The sequence below is a fragment of the Gorilla gorilla genome, chromosome 5 (assembly GCF_029281585.2).
Source record: "Gorilla gorilla gorilla isolate KB3781 chromosome 5, NHGRI_mGorGor1-v2.1_pri, whole genome shotgun sequence".
In the NCBI taxonomy this organism is placed as follows: domain Eukaryota; kingdom Metazoa; phylum Chordata; class Mammalia; order Primates; family Hominidae; genus Gorilla; species Gorilla gorilla.
Window position 1 is genome coordinate 62,217,726 of NC_073229.2, and position 23,065 is coordinate 62,240,790.

At 37.7% G+C, this 23,065-nt stretch overlaps 1 protein-coding gene across 1 annotated transcript in view; it reads left to right on the forward strand.

Moving 5' to 3' along the window:
* Positions 1-23,065, forward strand: part of CDC5L (cell division cycle 5 like) — a 58,981-nt gene that overhangs the window by 25,735 nt on the left and 10,181 nt on the right. Inside the window, exons 9-14 of the mRNA XM_019029873.3 lie at positions 5,716-5,864; positions 8,908-9,070; positions 10,681-10,845; positions 12,397-12,477; positions 12,776-13,018; positions 15,999-16,196. Coding sequence (XP_018885418.1) covers positions 5,716-5,864; positions 8,908-9,070; positions 10,681-10,845; positions 12,397-12,477; positions 12,776-13,018; positions 15,999-16,196 — 999 coding nt within the window. The remainder of the gene's footprint in view (positions 1-5,715; positions 5,865-8,907; positions 9,071-10,680; positions 10,846-12,396; positions 12,478-12,775; positions 13,019-15,998; positions 16,197-23,065) is intronic.

Sequence of the window (23,065 nt, forward strand, 5' to 3'; positions counted from 1 at the left end):
CTACCAGGCCCAATTAATTTTCTAATTTTTTGTAGAGATGGGGGTCCCACTGTGTTGCCCAGGCTGGTCTCGAACTCCTGACCTCAAGTGATCCTTCTGCCTCAGCCTCCCAAAACGCTGGGATTACAGGCATCAGCCACCGTGCCTAGCACATTGTACGTTTTTATTAGGAATGTGGAAGGGTTCTAATTCTTTACATCCTCACCAACACTTGTTTTCTGTCTTTTTGATTATAGCCATCTTGTAATCAAACAGATCCGAGTTGTGAAGTGATATCTTGTGTTTTTGATTTGCATTTCCCTAATAGCTAATGACATTTCATGTGCTTATTGGTTATTTTTATATCTTTGTTGTTGTTGTTATTGAGACAGGGTCTTGCTCTGTCACACAGGCTGGAGTGCAGTGGCACCATTATGGCTCACTGCAGACTCAACTTCTCAGGTTCAAGCAGCCCTCCCACCACGGCCTCTCAAGTTGCTGGGACTACAGGTGTGCACCACTGTGCCTGGCTAATTTTTTATTTTTGTAGAGATGGGATCTCACTATGTTGTCCAGGCTAGTCTCGAAGACCTGGGTTCAAGCGATCCTCCCACCTTGGCCTCCCAAAGTGTTGGGATTACAGGCATGAGCCACTGTGCCTGGCCTGGCCTGTGTGTGTGTGTATGTGTGTGTGTGTGTGTATATATATATATATATTTTTTTTTAGAAATAGCTATTCATATTCTTTACTCATTTTTAAATTGGGTTATCTTTTTTTTTTTTAATTTAAAAAATTTTTTGTAGAGACAGGGTCTTGCTGGTGTTACGTAGGCTGGTTTTGAACTCCTGGCTTCAAGATTCTCCCACCCGAGTCTCCCAAAGTGCTAGAATTATATACGTGAACCATTGCACCTGACTGGGTTTTTTATAATTGTAAGAGTTCTTTGTATATTCTGGATATAAGTTCCTTATCTGATATATAACTTGCAGATGTTTCCTTTCATTTTGTAGGTTGTGTTTTCACTTTCTTGATGTTCTCATTTGCAGTACAGAAGGCTTATATTTTCATGAAGTATAGTTTAGCTATCTTTTTCTTTTTTGCTTATGCATTTAATCTTATCCAAGAAATTCTTTCCAACCCTGGGTCATGAAGAGTTATTCCCATGTCTTTTCCTCAGATTTTATAGTTTTAGTGCTTACATTTAGGTCTGTGATCCACTTTGAGTTAGTTTTTTATGTACTGTTAGGTATGGATCTACCTTCATTCTTGGGCGTGTGGATATCCAGTTTTCCTAACACAATTTGTTGTAAAGACTGTTCTTTTCCCGTTGTATGTTCTTAGCAGCCCTTAAAAAATCAATTGACCATTAATGTAAGGGTTTATTTCTGGACTTTCAATTCTGTCTCATTGATCTATTATCTATCCTGTGCCAGTACCACACTGTCTTAATTCCTATAGCCTTGTAGTATCCTTTTGTGTTTTTAATAGGCTTTTTAACTGATTGTTAAAGAATATTGAAGTAATGAGTGAATGTTAACTGGGAGCGTAGTAGTTATTTTGAAAAAGCACAAAACAGGTTTAGAACCTGAGCCATATGCAGTAAGTTTGGGGCTTGTAACTTTGGATTTCTCTTCTAAAAGATGTGGGGGAAGTTATATATTTGTTGGAATTGGGTTTAGCTGTAACAGAAAACCTTTAACAGTGGCCTAAATAGAATAGAGGTTTATTTCTGTTTCATGTTCTAAGTGTTGAGAGATAAATCAAACTGGGGCTTGTGTGACACTCCCTGGTGTCAGGGACCTGGGCACCTGCTTTTTTGTCCTCCCCCATGTCAGGTTTCTCTTCTTAGTTTCTCCTTGTGGCAGGTATAGTCGCTGCAGGGCCAGCCGTCATGTTTGCATATAGCCTGCAAGAAGAAGGAAAAAGGGCACACCCTTTCGCTTCTTAAGAACACATCTCTTGCACACATCATTCTGTCTGTCCTGCTGGCCAGAACTTAGGCACACATGTCCTAGCTACTGGGACATGTGATATTTGTTCTGGGTAGCCAGGTGCTGGTTAAGAATTGAGGCTTCTGTTACTATGGAGGAAGAGAATGGGTGCTTGGTGACAAGAAGTCTTTGCCACAGTAAAATAAATATCTGCTAATGAAAATGGTTATGATTGGTTGAAGCCCTTTGGAACCTCTAAGATGAACTGACAGAAGTTGAGATTTAGTCTAGTCTGTGACATATTTTTTTGTAAAATTTTGATAAATTTTGTTTTCACTTTGTGAGCTTTTATTGGTTCAGTGTCTCTGTTCTATGTGTGATAAAGGTGGTACCTCTGGCTGCTGTTGTGTGTAGCTAGGGATAAGAGGAGTTTTGCTTCTGTCTCTTGGCCTCCTCTGATGTAGTCTAGGGCATATCAGTCAAGATTTAATTAAGGAAACAGAACCACTAGGAAAATCATGGAATGAGGAATTTGTTAGAGGAATTAGTCCCATATACAGTTATGGGAAAAGCAGGGCATTAAAGGTCTGAAAAGGAGTGTTAAAGATCGGAGAAAGGTCACCAGCCCTGGTGTGGAGTGAGTCGTAGCTTACAGGGAAATCTGGAGGCCAGGCATGGAAGTCTGGAGGGTTGTTGACTCTTTGTCACTACTGTTTCTGTGAGTTTGAAGCAGAAGTCTGGTCACCAGGGCTGCCTGTAAAGGAGGAGAATTGGATATATGGAGCAGTGGGGTGCAAGGACACACTGAAATTTGCCAGCTCCTCTGCAAGTCTGTCACTACCTCTGACCAATAATGGCCTTCAGAGTGTAGTGGTTGCTACTTCACCTCTGTCACCTCTGCTTCTCCTTCTGCCTCTACCTCTGTTTTACTTTTGATGAACTCTACTCAGTACCAAGAGGGAAGAGGATTCTGGGAAACATCCCAGTGTAACCAGGTCGACAAAGGATAATTCACCACATAGGAGACAGCTCTCAGATGCACCGGCATTTTACTGGGCCAATCTCATACTGGGCCAAACTCCCCCACTCCTTAGCCACACCATTTTTGGGAGTGTTGCCTATTTGTAATTTTGGGACATATGATATTTCACATCACCCACTCTTCCAGGAATATATACTTTTGCCATTTGATTCTTATTTCTCCTCTTTCCTATGCAGAAGATCTAAGCCTACATACGTTTCTTTCTAGTAAATGCTTTATATTTGGAATAGCAAAAAGGACACACACAGGGCCTTTGATAATGTGAAATTCAAGATTTTTTTCATGAATAAAGATATACAGAATAATGGAATAAGTCTTGCTCTGGTTATTTTCATTTTGCCTCAAAATTTAGTGATTTAGTGCATTTTACTATGCTTATGACTTCTGTGAGTCAGGAATTCAGACAGGGCACAGACGGAGTGGTTAGTCTGTGCTCCATGATGTCTAGGGCCTTAGTAAGGCGGACTCAGCAGTTCTGTGTGATTTGATGGATAGGGGATAGAGTCATTTGGAGGTGTTGTCTTTCCATGTCTGGTGGTTGATGCTGGCTGTTGGTGGGGTGGGTCCTCAGCTGGGAATGTGGAGTGAATCTGCATGTGGTCTTTCCATGTGGCTTGGGCTTTCTCGTAGCGTAGTGGTCTCAGAACAGTGGAACTTCTCACGTGGTATCTCAGGGCTCCACTGTGAGTGCGGTGGGAAGCTGCGTTATTTTTTCTAAACTAACCTGGGAGGTCAAGCATTGTCACTTTTGTTGTGTTCTGTTGGTTTCAGGTGAATCACAAGCCCACCTAGATTTATGGGGAGGGAACATAGACCCTACCTCTTGATGGAAGGAGTATCACAGTTGGATTTTAAGAACATGAAACATGAGAGAGAAGGTTGTGACCATCTTTGGAAAATAAACTTTGCCACAGGCCCTAAGTTGGACATAAAGAGATTTATGGGTACAAAGATAGCATTGAGGACAGGGTTACAGTAAAGGGACTAAAGAGAACATGGTCAGTTCTGCCTAAAGAGATCAGCAAGACTTCTGAAAGGGACCTGACCCCCACAAGTTGTTTTCTTGTGCAGTGGAAAGGTTGCTTGGGAGTATCTTAAGTTCCCAGTAGAAGAAACAGACGTCAGAGATACTAATGAAGACTGGATAGAGAATTCAGTGGTGAAGCCAGACTAAAACCCAGGCATTCAGACATTTGGCCTAAGCTGGGAAATTTGAATTCTTGTAATAGTAATTTCATATGTGAGGCCACAAAAGCACACCTCTACACATAAAACTTTATTTGATGTATAAAACTTTTTTTTAAATTTTATTATTATTATACTTTAAGTTTTAGGGTACATGTGCACAGTGTGCAGGTCTGTTACATATGTATACATGTGCCATGTTGCTGTGCTGCACCCATTAACTCCTCATTTAACATTAGGTATATCTCCTAATGCTATCCCTCCCCCCTCCCCCGACCCTCCAACAGTCCCCGGAGTGTGATGTTCCCCTTCCTGTGTCCATGTGTTCTCATTGTTCAATTCCCACCTATGAGTGAGAATATGCGGTGTTTGGTTTTTTGTCCTTGCGATAGTTTGCTGAGAATGATGGTTTCCAGTTTCATCCATGTCCCTACAAAGGACATGAACTCATCATTTTTTATGGCTGCATAGTATTCCATGGTGTATATGTGCTACATTTTCTTAATCCAGTCTATCATTGTTGGACATTTGGGTTGGTTCCAAGTCTTTGCTATTGTGAATAGTGCCGCAGTAAACATACGTGTGCATGTGTCTTTATAGCAGCATGATTTATAATCCTTTGGGTATATAGCCAGTAATGGGATGGCTGGGTCAAATGGTATTTCTAGTTCTAGATCCCTGAGGAATCGCCACACTGACTTCCACAATGGTTGAACTAGTTTACAGTCCCACCAACAGTGTAAAAGTGTTCCTATTTCTCCACATCCTCTCCAGCACCTGTTGTTTCCTGACTTTTTAATGATTGCCATTCTAACTGGTGTGAGATGGTATCTCCTTGTGGTTTTGATTTGCATTTCTCTGATGGCCAGTGATGATGAGCATTTTTTCATGTGTTTTTTGGCTGCATAAATGTCTTCTTTTGAGAAGTGTCTGTTCATATCCTTCGCCCACTTTTTGATGTGGTTGTTTGTTTTTTTTTTGTAAATTTGTTTGAGTTCATTGTAGATTCTGGATATTAGCTCTTTGTCAGATGAGTAGGTTGTGAAAATTTTCTCCCATTTTGTAGGTTGCCTGTTCACTCTGATGGTAGTTTCTTTTGCTGTGCAGAAGCTCTTTAGTTTAATTAGATCCCATTTGTCAGTTTTGGCTTTTGTTGCCATTGCTTTTGGTGTTTTAGACATGAAGTCCTTGCCCATGCCTATGTCCTGAATGGTATTGCCTAGGTTTTCTTCTAGGGTTTTTATGGTTTTAGGTCTAACATTTAAGTCTTTAATCCATCTTGAATTAATTTTTGTATAAGGTGTAAGGAAGGGATCCAGTTTCAGCTTTCTACATATGGCTAGCCAGTTTTCCCATGATGTATAACACTTCTGATGTGATGTGTTAGATTGATAGAAGGAATGGAAACATTGAAATCTGCCATGACTGGTATTCATTTTCTCTGTTAGCTTTCATTGAGAAAATGAGTAAGGATTCTGCCTGCTTCAAGATTTGTATAGTAGGACCAGAAGAGATTCTGCAAGCCTGTCTAAACTTTTAAACTTTTAAACTTGCTTCTTTGTCTTCTTGTTAATCAGGAAGCCCAGAACCTCATGGCCCTCACCAATGTGGACACCCCATTAAAAGGTGGACTTAATACCCCGTTGCATGAGAGTGACTTCTCAGGTGTAACTCCACAGCGACAAGTTGTACAGACTCCAAACACAGTTCTCTCTACTCCATTCAGGTATTGTAAATGAACACGTTTTTATTTTAGAAAAACTTGAATTCAAGGACTTAGCATATTTGCTTTAGTAATGTTTACGGAGAAGGACTACTTATTGTGTTGAATTTTCCTCTTTGATTTCTTCTTCATAGTAATAAATAATAGTGTCCAGGAAATGGTTAAATACTGTGGAGCGCCTCCCCCACTTTTTTTAAGATGGAGTCTCGCTCTGTTACCCAGGCTGGAGTGCAGTAGCGCGATCTCAGCTTACGGAACCCCTCTGCCTCCCGGGTTCAAGCGATTCTCGTGCCTCAGCCTTCTGAGTAGCTGGGATTACAGACATCCGCCACCATGCCTGTCTAATTGGAGTGTTCTTTTGCAAAGCTTCGGATCCTATCACGTTATTTTTGAATACTTTGTATTTGATTTTAGAGTAGATTGATTCATTTTTAATGATTACTTTGTGAATTTTATTATGTAATCCTTTTATGTATGTATTACTATTGCTTTCCCTCCAGCATTTTATTATGAAAATTTCAGGCATTTAGAAAGGTTGAAAGAATGTGTGGAAGTTATCAGTATTGAAATGGAGTCACTTATGTTACATTTTAATGAAAAAGGAACCCTCATGCGCGTATGCCTATGACAGAAATTATTGCAGGGACCTTCTGAAAACCACACAAATTCCAGATAAGTTGCTTCTGTGAAGACATTGCCCTACCAACAGCCAGTACAGGTTGAGCATCCCAAATCTGAAAATCCAGAATGCTCCAAAATCCAAACTTTTTTTTTTTTTTTTGAGACGGACTTTCGCTTTTCTTGCCCAGGCTGGAGTGCAGTGGCGCAAACTTGGCTCATCACAACCTCTGCCTCCTAGATTCAAGCAATTCTTCTGCCTTGGCCTCCCGAGTAGCTGGGATTACAGGCATGCGCCGCCACGCCTGGCTAATTTTGTATTTTTAGTAGAGACGGGGTTTCTCAGTGATGGTCAGGCTGGTCTCGAACTCCTGACCTCAGGTAATCCACCTGCCTTGGCCTCCCATAGTGCTGGCATTACAGGTGTGAGCCACTGCGCCCGGCCAAAATCCAAACTTTTTGAGCACCAACATGACACTCAAAGGAAACGCTCATTGAAACGTTTCAGATTTTGAATTTCCTGATTTGGCATGCTCAACCAGTAAGTATAATGCAATTATCCCCAAATCTGAAAAAATCCCATATCTAAAACTCTTCTGGTCCCACATTTCAGATAAGGGATACTCTTATCTATACCGGCAATGAAAACAAATGCCACCTCCTGTGATAAGTCCCCGTAACCAATGGTCTTTGTTTCAGAACAGTTTACGTAGACTCCTCCCTTGTATCTTTAAAAACTTCTCCTTGCCCCAGCACCCTCAGTTGTACCTATGGTCTGTCATAGCACACATATCCCACATTGTAATCCCTTGCCGTTCCCGAATAAACTCTTTGTTTTGGAGACCCAGTCTCTCACCCATTTAAGTTGACAAATGGTAAAGTGAACATCCATATACCCACCACTTAGATTCTAAGATCGTTAATATTTTACTATATTTGCTTTATCACATATCCATCCACCAATCCATCATATTTTTTAATGCATTTCGAAGTAACTTGCAGATAGCAGTTTGTTTGATCCCAAAACACTTCCACATGCGTTAACTAGAATTCAGTATTTCTTTATAACTCTTGCTTAGTTTTAAGCTTCTGTTTTTTAAGAAGAATCTTTAAAATACAAATGTTATGGAAGCATGTAGTAGGAAAATGGAATTGGAACTTACAATGGTTGGAAATATTTGGGGTTTACTTTGAATTTTAAGTGTTAAGATATGTCTTCCTACTGGTTATTTAGTAGAGAAAGCACTTCAGGCTATTATACATATCATGACAGCAGAACCAAGAAGCATTGGCAGCCAGTCTTAAACATTTAACACTTCTTGAGAGTCTTGTAAGAGAGCATAATCCCTCATTTCCTATGTTTAGTCGGCTCTCTGTATCTGAGGATTCCACATCTGTGAATTCAACCAACTGTGGATAAAAAATATTCCAAAAAACTCAAACAGTACAACAACAAATAACACAAATAAAAATACAATATAACAACTATTTATATAGCATTTACATTGTATTAGGTATTATAAGTAACCTAGAGATGATTTAAAGTACATGGGAGGATGTGCATACGTTATATGCAAATACGATGCCGTTTTATATCAGGGAGTTGAGTATCTGCAGGGAGTTGAGTATTGGTCCTGGAACCAATCCCCGGTGGATACTTAGGGACAACTGTATGTCTTGTCTCTCACCTAGATTGTAAAATCCTTGGGGGTGGGAACCATGTCTTATGTGATAACACCTTACCTATCAGTAATAGCTGTCTGGCAGCATCACCGTTCTGCAACACACCAATATACAGGAAATAGGCAACCAGGAAGAAAAAAGACTTTTAATAATTAAAATATAGGTTGCTGCAAAATCTGTGGATCTTATTCCTAGGAGAATCTCTTAGGCCTCACTCAGGAACTTACTCATGTTTAGATGTGATTCCAAAAGTGTGGTGTTTGGTTTCTAAACAAAATGTAAAAGGAGGAACTATTTAAAGTGTGTGCATTGGTAATAATGACAGTGATAGTGATGTGAGAACCAACAGCTTGATAGGGAGGGAGGAGACAAATATACACCAAACTCAAAGAGTTATCTGGGGTCATTGAGTGTGGTGGCCCACCTCCCTGCCCACTGCATGTTCTTAGTCGCCCTAATGTGCCAAGAAAAGGTTGAAATAATGTTTAGTGGACGTAGTTTAGGAAGGCAAGAAAATATCAAATGTAGTGATTATTGTAAGTCAGTAAAATAAAAATACCATGCTAGCTAGACCAAACATTGATTTTAACCTAGAGATCCTAACAAAATCAGCTAGACAGAATTTCTGAAATCTTTATTCTTTTTTTTTCTATATTTCCTGTGAAATAATTTATGTGAAAAACATTTGAAAGCACAATCCAAATGTAAGTGGCACTTCTGTTAATTTGGATTCCTGTCTTTCTAGGACTCCTTCTAATGGAGCTGAAGGGCTGACTCCCCGGAGTGGAACAACTCCCAAACCAGTTATTAACTCTACTCCGGGTAGAACTCCTCTTCGAGACAAGTTAAACATTAATCCCGAGGATGGAATGGCAGACTATAGTGATCCCTCTTACGTGAAGCAGATGGTAAATGTCAATTCCCTTTTAATACTCTTAAATTTTTTAAATATCTCATGGATGCCAAATTAAAATTTCTCCTGTTAGTGCATATCACATATACATTAAGAATCTATACACCTGTGGATGCCAGAAAAAGAATGATTTGTAAGACTTGATGAAAGGGAATATTTTGGGCTCAAAACCCACCTTTCTTTATGCTTACTAGGTTTGTGAATATTGATGTTCGTTGTTGATTTCACTGAAGTTTTCTTTAGCAAGGTGAGGTAGAAAGCTAACTGTAAAAGTTAAGTTTTGCTTCTGTCCATGTTACTGCGTTTATTACTTTGCTATTGGGCCTTATGATCTAATGCCACAGAAATCATTGTGAAATTTAAAAAAAATAACTTCTAATGATACTGGCTTGTCTTCAGTTTAGAATTAATTCTAACCTCATGTATATATTTGGTTGATTTATATATGTTTTTTAAAGTTCAAATTGATATCAACTAAAGCCAACTCTGAATGGATACATAAGAATTAAATAGATTAAGAACCTCATGCATGCAGAGCATGCATTTGGACATTTGAGGGGATCTAAAGTTGAATAAAGATGTCCTTTGTCCTAAGGAAATTTATATTCTGGGGAGATTGACAGTACTAAACTAAGTCCAAAAATAATTGCAATATCGGAACAGAATAAGCCCTTTGAGTAAAACCAATGTGCTTAGGGTAGTTAAAGAAGGGAATAATCACATTTGTTGGGTAACAGGAAAGCCTTATTAGAGGAGCTATGTTCTGAAGGAGGGTGGGGGCTGTCTCAGATGGAGACTACAATATGAGTAAGCATGGAGGATGTTTTAGATATAGCAACTCATCTGTTCCTCACACCTGGTACATGTAAGTACTGAGGATGGATGGGAAAACTCTGGGTACCAGGAGGCTTTTTTGGGAACCAGGACTCTACTCTCTTTCTTCTGCATGGGATTTAGTACTTCCATTAAAAATAAACACATACATACAAATTCAAGTATCTTTTAGAGTGGGTTTTATTAGTCCAAGGACAAACTAACTTTTGAACCTGTTCTTTTCATTTGCTGTTAACTTGCGGTGTCAGAAATGTGTTCCCTCAAAGTGGTCTTTTTTTCTGCCCTGGCCTCAGACCTCCTGTTGGAATATCCCAGAGTATCTTCAGTGATCACAAGTGAAAGTTTTTGGTTGGTCTTAATGTTGGGAAGAAGGGGGGATAGAAAATAAACATAAGACTTGTCTTAGCTCTGAAGTCAGGATTATTTTTCTAGAATTAATATTAGGCTGATTTTTTTTGAGACTTTTTTTCTCTTTCTGTAATTTTTAATTTTTGTGGATACATAGTAGGTGTATATATTTATGGGGTACATGAGATATCTTGATACAGGCATGCATTTGTAATAATCACATCATGGAAAATGGGGTATTCATCCCCTCAAGCATTTAACCTTTGTGTTTGAAACCATCCAATTATTCTCTTAGTTATTTTAAAATGTACAGTTATTTTGACTAGAGTCACCCTGTTGTGCTATCAATTTTTAAGAGACTCATAAAATACTGGTGGAATGTTTAATATGCATGAATTGAGAAGGACCACTTCTTTTCTACAGGAAAGAGAATCCCGAGAACATCTCCGTTTAGGGTTGTTGGGCCTTCCTGCCCCTAAGAATGATTTTGAAATTGTTCTACCAGAAAATGCCGAGAAGGAGCTGGAAGAACGTGAAATAGATGATACTTACATTGAAGATGCTGCTGATGTGGATGCTCGAAAGCAGGTGGGTAACTGTACTGAAAGAAGCGTGAGTTTGGCTGAATGTGTCAGTAGGCTGGAAGAATGAAGAATAGCCATTAAATGTTTCAAGATCTCTACCTAGTCCTTTTTAATATTGAAAAAACTTCTAAAGTAAATAACTTATGTCATTAATAATGTATCCTCACATAATTAATATACTCACAATATTTCGATGGACATTCTTAAAAATATATACATGGAAATTTAAATACATTCTGTCAAATTCATTATGCTTCTCTAAAATACACATAGGTAGTCTTTTAGACATTGCTTCAATCTAGCAAAGAAAAGATGTTATTGGTTAGTCTTAAAAACAAATACATCTTGGTTCCTGGGTGGTGCGATGTACGAGCCTGTAGTCTCAGCTGCTCGAGAGGCTGAGGTGGGAGGATTCTTTGGGCCCAGGAGTTTGAATCCAGTCCGGGGAACATAGTAAGACCTCTATCTAAACTGGAGTTGGAAATTTAGATAGAGTGTTTCAAAATAATATTAGTAACACTTTGTGCTAATATATCTTATAGGTAATTACTTTCTCATTTGCACGTAACAGCACAGTGATATAAATAGGATCGGTATTACAGGTTGAACATTGCTAATCCAAAAATCCAACACCTGAAAGGCTCCAAAATTCAAAACTTTTTGAGTGCCGACATGATGCTCAAAAGAAATGCTCATTGAAGCTTTTTGGATTAGAGTTAGTATAATGCAGATGTTCCAGAATCTGAAAAAATCAGAAATCCAAGATACTCTGGGCCCAGATATTTCTAGTAAGGAATACTCAACAAGCTCAGATGAATTGAGGTCTCATGGTCTCAACTTTCTCAGGTCTCATGGTGGGTAAGTGGTGAATCCTAAACTAGAACTGATATTTTATGACCCCTTTCAGTAAGTCTTGCTGCAGTCCATTGCTGGATGATTTTAGGGACCTTGAATCTCAGGGGATTGGAGTGAGAATGACATCAGTGGAAATAATATTTTAGAGGGGACCCATGTAAATGTGCTTTTCAGTGGGGAACAGAGGATGATACTTTTTGTGTTTAGTTCTCAGCTACTTTGAGTTACATTTACTCCTTCAGAAATGGCATGAAATTTTAATGTGTTATCCCACATTATTCATAAGAATCAGGAAACAATACATTTTTTGGCTGGCTTTTTGAGTTAAAAGTCAGTAATTTTGGAGTGAAAGGGAAGAAAGAGTTTTGTCGTGGGAGTCTCTTTGGAGTTTAGGTTTTCCATTTAGATGAGAAAAGTTTGTTACGTAATATGGATCCATGCAAGTTTGGAGAATGCTCTAGTAGACATTGGAAGCTCTTAGTTTCTATTATAATGAGAGTGAATAGACTGATTCATTTCTGTTGCCTTAGCATTGCCTTTCCACAAACTTAAACCGATTTCTAAACTTTAGCTATTGAACACACATGATCTTTAATAAACTTTAGCTTTATTGAATAGTAAAGCCAAAGTGTTTTTAGCTTTACTGAGAGATATCAAATACGCTATAGCTGCAATAAAGGATATAAAAATCATTTTTTAGGCCATACGAGATGCAGAGCGTGTAAAGGAAATGAAACGAATGCATAAAGCTGTCCAGAAAGATCTGCCAAGACCATCAGAAGTAAGTGTTAGAATTTCTGGTTTAGGAAGTTTTAAGTTTCTTTTTATATGATTGCTGCGTTTTACATCATTCATAAAGACTATAGAACAAAATTTCATCTACTTTCTGGAATATAGCAAAGTGGTTCTCAAATCCAATCTTTAAAATGTTTCAGTAGTACCTGAAAGAATTTAGAAGGAAAAAAATGGAAATTGCTTTTGAAAATGTAAAACCGCTGTTTAATTCATGCTGTAACAGGTAATAACATTAATATATTATAGTGATATGTTTGGTAATTGTATTTGTTTTAAAATTTTAGGTAAATGAAACTATTCTAAGACCCTTAAATGTAGAACCGCCTTTAACAGATTTACAGAAAAGTGAAGAACTAATCAAAAAAGAAATGATCACAATGCTTCATTATGACCTTCTACATCACCCTTATGAACCATCTGGAAATAAAAAAGGCAAAACTGTAGGGTTTGGTACCAATAATTCAGAGCACATTACCTATCTGGAACATAATCCTTATGAAAAGTTCTCCAAAGAAGAGCTGAAAAAGGTATGATTGAGCTGGAGTATTTCTTCTTGAGATTTAGGTAGTTGTTAGGTGCTGTGTATCATGGACAAATAATGAACTTATTTTTCCCTGTTGGTATTCATAAACAACTGAAATGTATGATTAGGAGATGCATGTTTAGATTAAGTGTTATGAAAAGGACATGCTTTAAATACCTCCATCCCCCGTGTTCAGTGTGATAGACCTTTAGCAAATAAACACCGCCAGGGTGTTTTTGGTTCATGGGTATTAATGGCTTCGTTGACAGTTGTTACAGTTGCCGTTTTCTGTATTCAGCTCTGCTATCTCTGAATAAAAATTAGATGCCTTTAGTACTTAAACATCACTTATTTAGAATAATATGAAGAGGTGAGAGAGACTAATATAAAAATGTTTATAGATTAAACCTTTTACCTATTGAAAGGAAGGAAGTATTTTTTTTACTGAATATATTCCCCTCACATGATTTCCCCCTACTCTTTTGGATAAGGACATGAAGAAATGATTTCTTGTATGAAGTCTGTATCTGGTCTTTTCTTCTGTATGCATTTTATTCCTTCTGTTTTGACAGAGCAAACAACTGTGATTGTAAATAGAAATCTCCATAATTGTATAAGAAGATACAGTGGGTCTCATAGTTGGAAGCAGAGTGGTCATTAGCTTAAAAGTCTTTTTTTCTTTAGCCTTCAGCCCTGAGGAGCAGTGATAGACCTATGGATTTGGAATGAGCTGCTGTATACTTAGGATAAAACAAACAAGATTCTTACAAACTCTCTTGTCTTCTCTCCTGCATTCTTCCTCTTTCTTCGCTTTTCACAATTTCTTACTTTGTGTTTTCTTTATTGCATAAGTAATACATATTTATTATAGGATTTTTAGAAAATAGAGAAAGGAAGGAGGGTTTCGATTTATATTTCAACAACTTGTCCCTGATTTCAGAATAACTGAGTCGCTCATTTTTTAGTAAGTGCAGTAGGGAAACTAACATCTGTTGAGTTGCCTACTCTGTCGAGCACATTTAATCATTGAACTGGGATTGAGAATCAGGCTACGAAATTGATACTTGCACAGTTTCCTCTTTTTAAAGTGAAAATATGAGGGGAAGAGGAATTTAGGAAATAAATTTTCCTAAATTGTATGTATGGAAACCTAAAACAAGGATCACATTGCTGCTTTTGGAGATTCTGTAGAGGGTAAACCCTAACACAATTTTTGAAAAATAATAATTCTAAGTATTGGTTTGTAATTGTTTGAAACAAAGTAGCTTAAATATTCTCTCATATTTTATCTGTGTATATCTCTCTTTGTTCCAAAAAGAATTTGAAGCAGCTGTTTAGTTAGCAGATTATTTATGGATAGTTTAAAGATAACTTAGCCATATTCTCTCGTAATGATTATAAGATCTGAACTTGTAAATTTTTACTGTGTGCAGTTTCAGAGTGAAATAGCATTTCTCTTTTAATAAACTGTCAGATTTTCTTTTTCTTTAATATACTTTAAGATATGTTAAAATTGATTTGTTTCCATTATTTCCCTTAAGGTATTAAGTGTCCATTTTTTCTTCTATAGAGATGATTTTCCATTTCTTTTGTTAAAATTTTTTGTTTATCAATCATTTCTCTTGATTTTGTAGATTTCGATGTGTTTATTTTCATTATTACTGGAAAGATTGAAAGCCTTCTGTAAGGCACAGAAGGTGGTTCCCAGTTTTTCATAAGCCATGAAGCAAAGGGCTGGGAAAAAATTCATATGCTTATGGAATTCTGTGTGTCTGGCATTGGGCTAGGCTCTATAGTATATTGTTCACTTAATCCTAATAACAAACACAGCTGATCTAAGGTCAGCATCATCATTGCTTGGAAAGCTGTTTTTCAGCTTTCCAGGCTGAAAAAGCCCTGAAAAATGGGCTCAGATAAATTAAGCAAGCTCAAAGAGCTGCTTCAATGGTAAAGCTGTGATCTGAACCCGGGCCTGTCCAGCTTTCCCTCTCATTCTGTCATTTTACACTATTTTCTTTAGTAGTGAACTAAACTGGTTTATGATCTATCATCTAATTCGTGCCCCAGTCTCATTATCTGGCAATGTCAGGGCATTCCTTCAGGATGGGAAAAATGCCATGTGACAAAAAGATGCCTAGCTCCCCTTTACCATCATGTGAGGTCCTGTACACACGGTGGAGTGGGAGAGTGGACGGGGCACACCCAGTGGTGCCATTTGTATTCTGCCTCATCTGCCTACTGACGATGTGGTCTTAACAAGTGGTTGAATCTCTATGAGCCTTAGTTTCATTAGCTTAATTTTTTTTTTTTTGAGACTGAGTCTCACTCTGTTGCACAGGCTGGGGTGCAGTGGCACGATCGCAGCTCACTGCAGCCTCCACCTCCTGGGTTCAAGGGATTCTTGTGCCTCAGCCTCCTGAGTAGCTAGGATTACAGGCATGTGCCACCACGTCCTACTAATTTTTATATTTTTAGTAGACACGAGGTTTTGCTGTGTTAACCAGGCTAGTCTTGAACTCCTGGCCTCGTTATCCGCCTACCTCAGCCTCCCGAAGTGCTGGGATTATAGGAGGGAGCCACCGTGCCTGGCCAAATTTCATTAGCTTTTAAATGAGGTTAATATTGGCTAATTTGTAAGGTGATTGTGATCTTTGGATATAATGTAGGTAAAACTTTTAAACCTAGTTTCTCACACACACAATAGGTACCTGAGAAATGATAGCTGCTGTTATAGTGAGTGAAAGCAAAGGATGTTTATACTTTTGAGGAAACATGGATGCTTGATTTTTAAAAAGCAGTCTGCATTGACTCAAAGGCTTCTTAAGCTATTTTTCCTAGGTATTGTTATCCACCGTTCCAAAAAACAACCAACCACATCTTGGCTTTGACTCAAGGCATGAGGGAAAAAATTAGTCTTCTAAAGCTCTCTGGATATGGCAAGTGTTTGTAGTACTTAAACTTATTGAAATTATTATTGTAAACAGGCCCAGGATGTTTTGGTGCAGGAGATGGAAGTGGTTAAACAAGGAATGAGCCATGGAGAGCTCTCAAGTGAAGCTTATAACCAGGTGTGGGAAGAATGCTACAGTCAAGTTTTATATCTTCCTGGGCAGAGCCGCTACACACGGGCCAATCTGGCTAGTAAAAAGGACAGAATTGAATCACTTGAAAAGAGGCTCGAGGTTGGTATCCTTTTAAAATTTTAATTTTAAATGTACTTTGATTGAGATAATGAACTAAATAATGCCACTGGAGACAATCTCAGAAAAATACACCTGAGGTGCTTATTGCCTTTTTAGTTCTTGGAGAAAACTACACTTAAGTGTTGGATCTTCTTGGCCTTGTTCATTGTTTTTTTTTTGTTTGTTTTGTTTTTGTTTTTTTTTAAAGAATTGTTGGCCTTCATGACTAAAGAGTGCCCTGCAAGTTGACCAGAGGTCAATCAGAACCTTTAGATGTGGGAGCAAGGAGCCAAGAAGCCAATACTAGTCACTCAGAACAGGCAGGTCATTGCTAGCATAGCCTGTTTTCTCTAAAGAGGAATCTCAGCAGTAACGAGGAGTTTTCTTTTTATAGCAAAGAGAGTACATTTACAAAACTTAAATACAATTCTGTTCATCCTTGGATTACTGTGAGTTTGAGTTAGGGATGGCAGAGCTGGATTATCTAGATAGTGGCTTCCATGATTTTCCATGTCTGTGAAAATGTTGAAAACATACTAGATGCAGTTTCAGGACATGTGGTTTCTTAATATAGTTTGCATATTTTGAATTCCAGAATCTGTGTAGGCATTTTGCCAATGGCATGTAAATTGTGGTTCACAGACCACCAGGCTGCCTTGTGCATTCTTTTTTTTTTTTTTTGAGACCTAGTCTCAGTCTGTTGCCAGGCTGCAGTGCAGTGGTGCAATCTTGGCTCACTCCGACCTCTACCTCCTGGTTTCAGGCGATTCTCCTGCCTCAGCCTCCCTGGTAGCTGGGACTACAGGCACGCCCCACCACACCCAGTTAATTTTTGTATTTTTAGTAGAGACAGGGTTTCACCATGTTGGCCAGGATGGTCTTGATCTCTTGACCTCGTGATCCACCCACCTCAGCCTTCCAAAATGCTGGGATTACAGGCGTGAGCCACCATGCCCGGCTATGCCTTGTGCATTTTTAATGGTAATCTTTAGGGGCATTTCTAAGGCCAAGGTGGGATGGGAGAGAAGGGGTACTTCAGGCAGTCATATACAGAAAATCGTCTTGGTTTCCTCTTTTATGTGATTACCAGTTTCTCTTTACAAAAAGTGCATTTGAAAATATTTTTATTTAGGGTTAAAGCCAGAAGTAGTAAAATCACTTGGGGTGGTTGGGGCTGTATGGGGCTGAGGAAATGAGCAGGAAAAAGCAGTATCTTTTAATTTGAGTTATTCTGAGTTTTAATTTAACCATTAAGATCACATATATATAGGTAGCTGATGGTTAATGCCTGTGAACCTCTTTTTTTCTCAGTGAGAAATGACTGGTTCTGAAGTAATTCTCATCTTGGGTAAAATCTTAGTTCAGTGCTGCTAATTATTTGTATTACCAACTTCCAGCAGGGTGTGCTGTTGCTCTGTGTTGTGGTTCAGTGTTAAAGCCAGGGAAAATAGAACATCAGTGGTTAAATTGTAAGTTACATTTTTTTTTGTTGTGTAGGCTTCATTTCTTATAAATGGTAGTTAGCAGTGTAATTGTGATCTAAGGTCAGCATCATCATTGATTGAAAAGCTATTTGGAAAGCTTCTTTGTATTATTTATATATAAATACTTAGGTTTCTTACTTAGTATGAAAATCCTCTCATTTGAGGTGGGTAAACTCTTTTTGCCGCAAATGGCAAGAACATTTTGTGCTTTTTTAAATGGTAGAAAATTTTTTTCTCCCTAAATCTCGTTTACTTTGTTGAGGTACTAACTTTCATGACAGCAAATAAATGTGTCACACAGTGAGTGGTGCCATAAAGTACAGTAATTTTTATTTCTGTGTTGAATTGGTCTTATGAATTTTAAAGGGAAAAATACAGAAAGAACCACTCCTGTTCTTTTGGAGATTTATTTGGGTCGTTTATGAGCAACCATTAAAAACATGTGGTTCTCTTTGTTCAGTTCAGTACCAGGAACTGAAATCTTCCGTTGAACTATTTTTGTTGAAGGATTGGTGATTTTGGAGAATATTCATAAAGCAGTCTGAAGTCATTTTTCTTTTCTTGACTCTTGGATAACTTACTTTATTGTTTACCCAGCTAGTTACTTTTAAAGAATACTTAATCAAGTCCTTTAATTTGGTAAACTGCTTATTTCAAATGAAAGTTCATGAAATATTTTAAAAAAAGAAAAGCAGCTCAAAGACTTGAATAAACAAACCCCCATTTTATTTGTATCCATTGCTAATTCAGAACTAGGTTTCTTTTAGCTTGTTTTAGTTTTTGAAGACACAGTTCTATTGGTTTGAAATACATAAATATTTTATTTCAATTGTAATTCTTTCATTTCAGTTGATTGCTAAATTATAAACATTATTCAAAGTTTGTTGTGGGGAAGGAACTCCAGTTATATTGTATAAACTAAATGCTATACTTAAATTATCCTTTCCACTCTTAGGTTCAGGAGATAAGCCCTTCTCTGTAAGCACTGTATACCATGGCTGCCAGTGTGTTTGATTTTTGCTGCCATGAACTTTGGAACTGTGAATCTAAATTATGGCCCTATCACTGCCTATCAAGCAAGATGAAGTCCAGCTTTGTTGTGGCTGGTGTCTCCTGAATGGATTAAAAAAAAAAATGCCCTGAGGTTTATATTGGAGGTAGTCTTTGAGCCATTCATTACTCATGATTAATATTTGAAACTTAGCACTTAAGTGAAAATCCTTAAGATACTCATTTAAAACTAATAGAACCATCTCAGATTTTATGTAGAATGTGGTAGAGGATGTGTATGTGCAAGGAGTTTGTTAAATAAATAGAATCAGAATGTAGTTACAGGTCAGAAATAAGTGGAAAAGACTTCTGAATTGTAACCAAGTCCATGTATTTTATTCTGCTTTGGAGGCAGAATTGAGTTTAGAACCTTGCCAGACTTTTGTGTGTAAAATAAGACAGCAAGAGCAAACACAGCAATGACAGTTAATATAAGGAAAGGAAAAGTTATGAGAGCATACCATGCTGAGTCCATTTTTACATGGTGGCAAAAAGCCCAGTGTATTTTAATAGCTTTAAAGACACTAAGATACATTGTAGGGGAGTAAAGTGATTGCTATTTATAGTGGTATCCCAAATTAATAAGAAAAACTTTATTTCTTTTCCGTGTCATGTGTCATGTTTTTTTAAAAGGGCGGGATGGCTATAATTCAGTGTAGGAAACATTTTCACAAATGGTTAAAAATAAAAGAGCTTTAGTACTTTTATTTATTCACACATTCAGTAATTATTACTGCCTATCTACCACGTACTGGATACTGTTCTAGGTCCTGGGGATAACAGCAAGGAACAAGGCAGACAAGTTCTCTGTGTTTGTGGGCTTCAGTTACCTGGAAAATGCTTAATGTGTGGAGAACCTCGTTTTCTGATGATGCCAGATAAATGAGTCATTACTGTATTTGGGAAGTGCAAATAGAATTTTAAGTGTTCTAATTTGTTTCTACTTTAAGTGGAAATAGGAAATCATCTGAAGACATAATTATTTTGAGTGAAATAATTTCCAGTGGGTGCAAAAGTGAAATGAGAAGTCTGAATTTAGGCATGCCATTAAATTTAATAGTATTTGAAATAGTATCTAAACTGCTGTGTTGAGGAAGTTTGGCTGAAAAGTGGATTTTGTCATGTTAGCTGTAAAAATGGAAAGGCTTTCCTTAGAGATAGAAAGTAGGTCCAGAAGTAATACTACTTCTCCCTGTAATTTACTGGCACAGTCAACTGTAGTCAAGAAATATTATATAACATTGACTTCTTAGAAGTAAAGTAACTTAAAGAACACAGATAACACACTTAAAATCCTTCTCAGTGTACTTGTAGCTCTTATGAGGACCCCTGACTTGTCTGAAGGTTATATTTCTGCAAAATTGGCTGCACAGTAGATCTCATTTTCTCAGTGATTTTCATTATAAAGTCAGATATTTTTACACAGGAAAAAATTTCCTTAATACTTTAAAGAGGGAAAACTTAGGGCAAGGATTTAGTTAGTAGACAGTTCTGGGTAGAGTGCTATATGTTGTCAGATATCAGCAGGTTTATGCTTATGTTGCCTTGTGTAGAGGTGGGGGAAGTGACTTGTGGTACAGGAGAGGAATTCACGGTACTTTGGAATACTCTCTCTTTCCCAAATTCTGTTCTTTGCTATGACCCTTATAGGCACTGACAGATTTCGTAGTTATCTCTGGTAAGAACTTTATGAGCTGGAACAGACATCCTGATACAACCACGTTGCTTCTGTTATGCCTCAACATGAATTGAATTTGTTTTATGCAGTTTACGTGTTTCACTTCCTAATGTATGCAGATGTACAGTGCTCTTGTATTGCTTTGTTCATGTATTACTGTCCTTATAAAGGTTTTTAGTAAGGTTTTGCCTTCCTGGTTAGCATACTTTTCAGGGATGCAATCTGATGGTTGCTAACTCATAGATGCAAACAATAATTACTTTCTTGGACCTGCATCTCATCAGAGTAGAGAAGGTTCACTGATAAAAATACTGGTAATTGGTATAGAGATTAAAGGAGAATCACTCATAGACTCCTGTTGTTTGCAAATGTTTTGGTGATTGAACCACATCTTGACTATTATATGGGATCATATTGCTGATTGATGGACTGGGAAGTGGAGCTCCTATTGACTGCCTGTTTATTTTGGGTATCCTTAAACCTGTTTTTCCAGTGGTATAAGGTTATATTCTGGGCCCCCAAGCAAGAGTTTCAGTGAGGGGTGCTCTTAATGTTTCTGAACCTCACTGTAACGGACTTTTACTGAAGACAGTATTGGAGACCCAAGGATAATGTGTTTATTTTGGAATTACTTAAGCTTAGTAACTTTAACAAACTTAGTGAGCTTGAAAGTAACAGTTACACTTTCATAAGTCCCATACAGCTCCCTTTTGTAATGACCCGAGGAAACACTTATGGTTCCACTGATTCATCTCCTGGGGACCATCAGTTTTCCATTGGTCTCTGGCCAGTCTTTTTGAGACAGTTTCTCTTCTATGCATTTAAAAAAATAACATTTCTAGGCGTCTTTCTATAAATAATACCTGTGCTTTGTAGAAGTTTTAAAAGAAGTAGAAAACATAAGAAAAGGAACCTACTATCCAGACATAATCACCTTAAACATTGTGGTGTATATATGCACCCCGCACCCCACCCATACTCCCATATATCTTTTTTTTTTTTAAATGTTTGGGTGAAGGTGTTTAAAACTAAACTGGGATCATGTTCTACATTTTTCATTTAGTAGTTGTAAATATGATTAAACACTAGTTATATTCCACCCTACTTCTAAAAAGGTGGTAAGTGGAACCTTTTTTTCTGTATAATTTTTTTGAGAGATATTTGTTTTCTTATAGTTTTATAGCTTGTTAATAAAAGAATTTAGAATTTTAAAATACAAACTGAGGAAAGTAAAAGCTTTTCTCAGGTGTCAAAATTCTTATAAGTGGGTACATGTAGGTGAGAGTCTAAATCAGGGTAAGAATGATGGGCAGAATTGCTAATTAAGGTCTTATTTCTTGTTTACATGTGTCTAGAATAATTTATTTTTCAGGGAGCTGTCTGGTGAAATTTAAGCCATTCATTTCCACAGCTTAAATTTTTTCAGGCATGTTTGCATTTCAGGGGGCTGAGCCAAGGAGGGGGACATTCAGTTTATTAGCAGTGGTGTGACCAGTGTATTGGACTTTCAAGTAGGGCACAACTGCATGGCATCATCCCCTGGTGGCTGTGGCCTAGGGCAAGCCACAAAGCCACTCGGTGATGATGCCAGCAGTTGTGCCCTACTTAACCTCTCTGGGTCTCACATTTCCTTATCTGTAAAATTGGGTGAGTAATAGTTTTTTTTTTTTTTTTGAGATGGAATTTTGCTCCTGTTGCCCAGGCTGAGTGCAATGGCACGATCTTGGCTCGCTGCAACCTCTGCCTCCAGGGTTCAAGCAATTCTCTTGCCTCAGCCTCCCAAGTAGCTGAGATTACAGGTGCCTGCCACCATGCTCGGCTAATTTTTGTATTTTAGTAGAGACGGGTTTCACCATGGGTCAGGCTGGTCTTGAACTCCTGATCTCAAGTGATCCACCCACCTTGGCCTCCCAAAGTGCTGGGATTACAGGTGTGAGCCACTGTGCCCAGCCGAGTAATTGTTTTTATTTGATGGAAGCATGAGTTTGAGATAATATAAGATTAAATGAGATACTGTATGATTAGCAAATGGCAGGTTTTAGTAAATGGGAATTCTCCTCCCATGTCTCTTCAAGTCTATATCACCCTTAGAGTTACCTAAATTGGATTATACTTGGTTTGATACTATGAGGTATTAGGAACTAACCTCACTTTAAACAATCGGGTGGCTAAGTTTTTATATTCTGTAAATTTTGAGGAATGTCTGAAATTTGAGACGGGCTGATTTTAGGAGAGAGATTGTTGTACTGAGTGAAGCTTAAAACTCAGATTTTGGTTAGCGTAAATAGATTTTACATCATCGTGGATTTTAATCTAACATTTCATGTATACATTTTGGTGTGTTGAAATAGTTGACATATTTGTAAATTTTAATGTCTCATTATATTTCACTACATTGATGTTTCATGGTTTGTGGTGTATGTTCTTGAGAAAGTAGCCTTTAGAGTAGATACAATATTGAATTTGACTTTTAAAAAATCTTATAAGAATTTTCAAATGTACCCCAGAGTATACTGGTGTAATAAATCCTCATGTATTCTCACCCAGCTATGACAGTCATCAGTCATAGCCACTCTTGTTTCCCCTGTTATCCCCCCTTCCACTATTATTTTGAAGCAAATTTTAGATACCGTATTATGAAATAGAATTACGGTGCG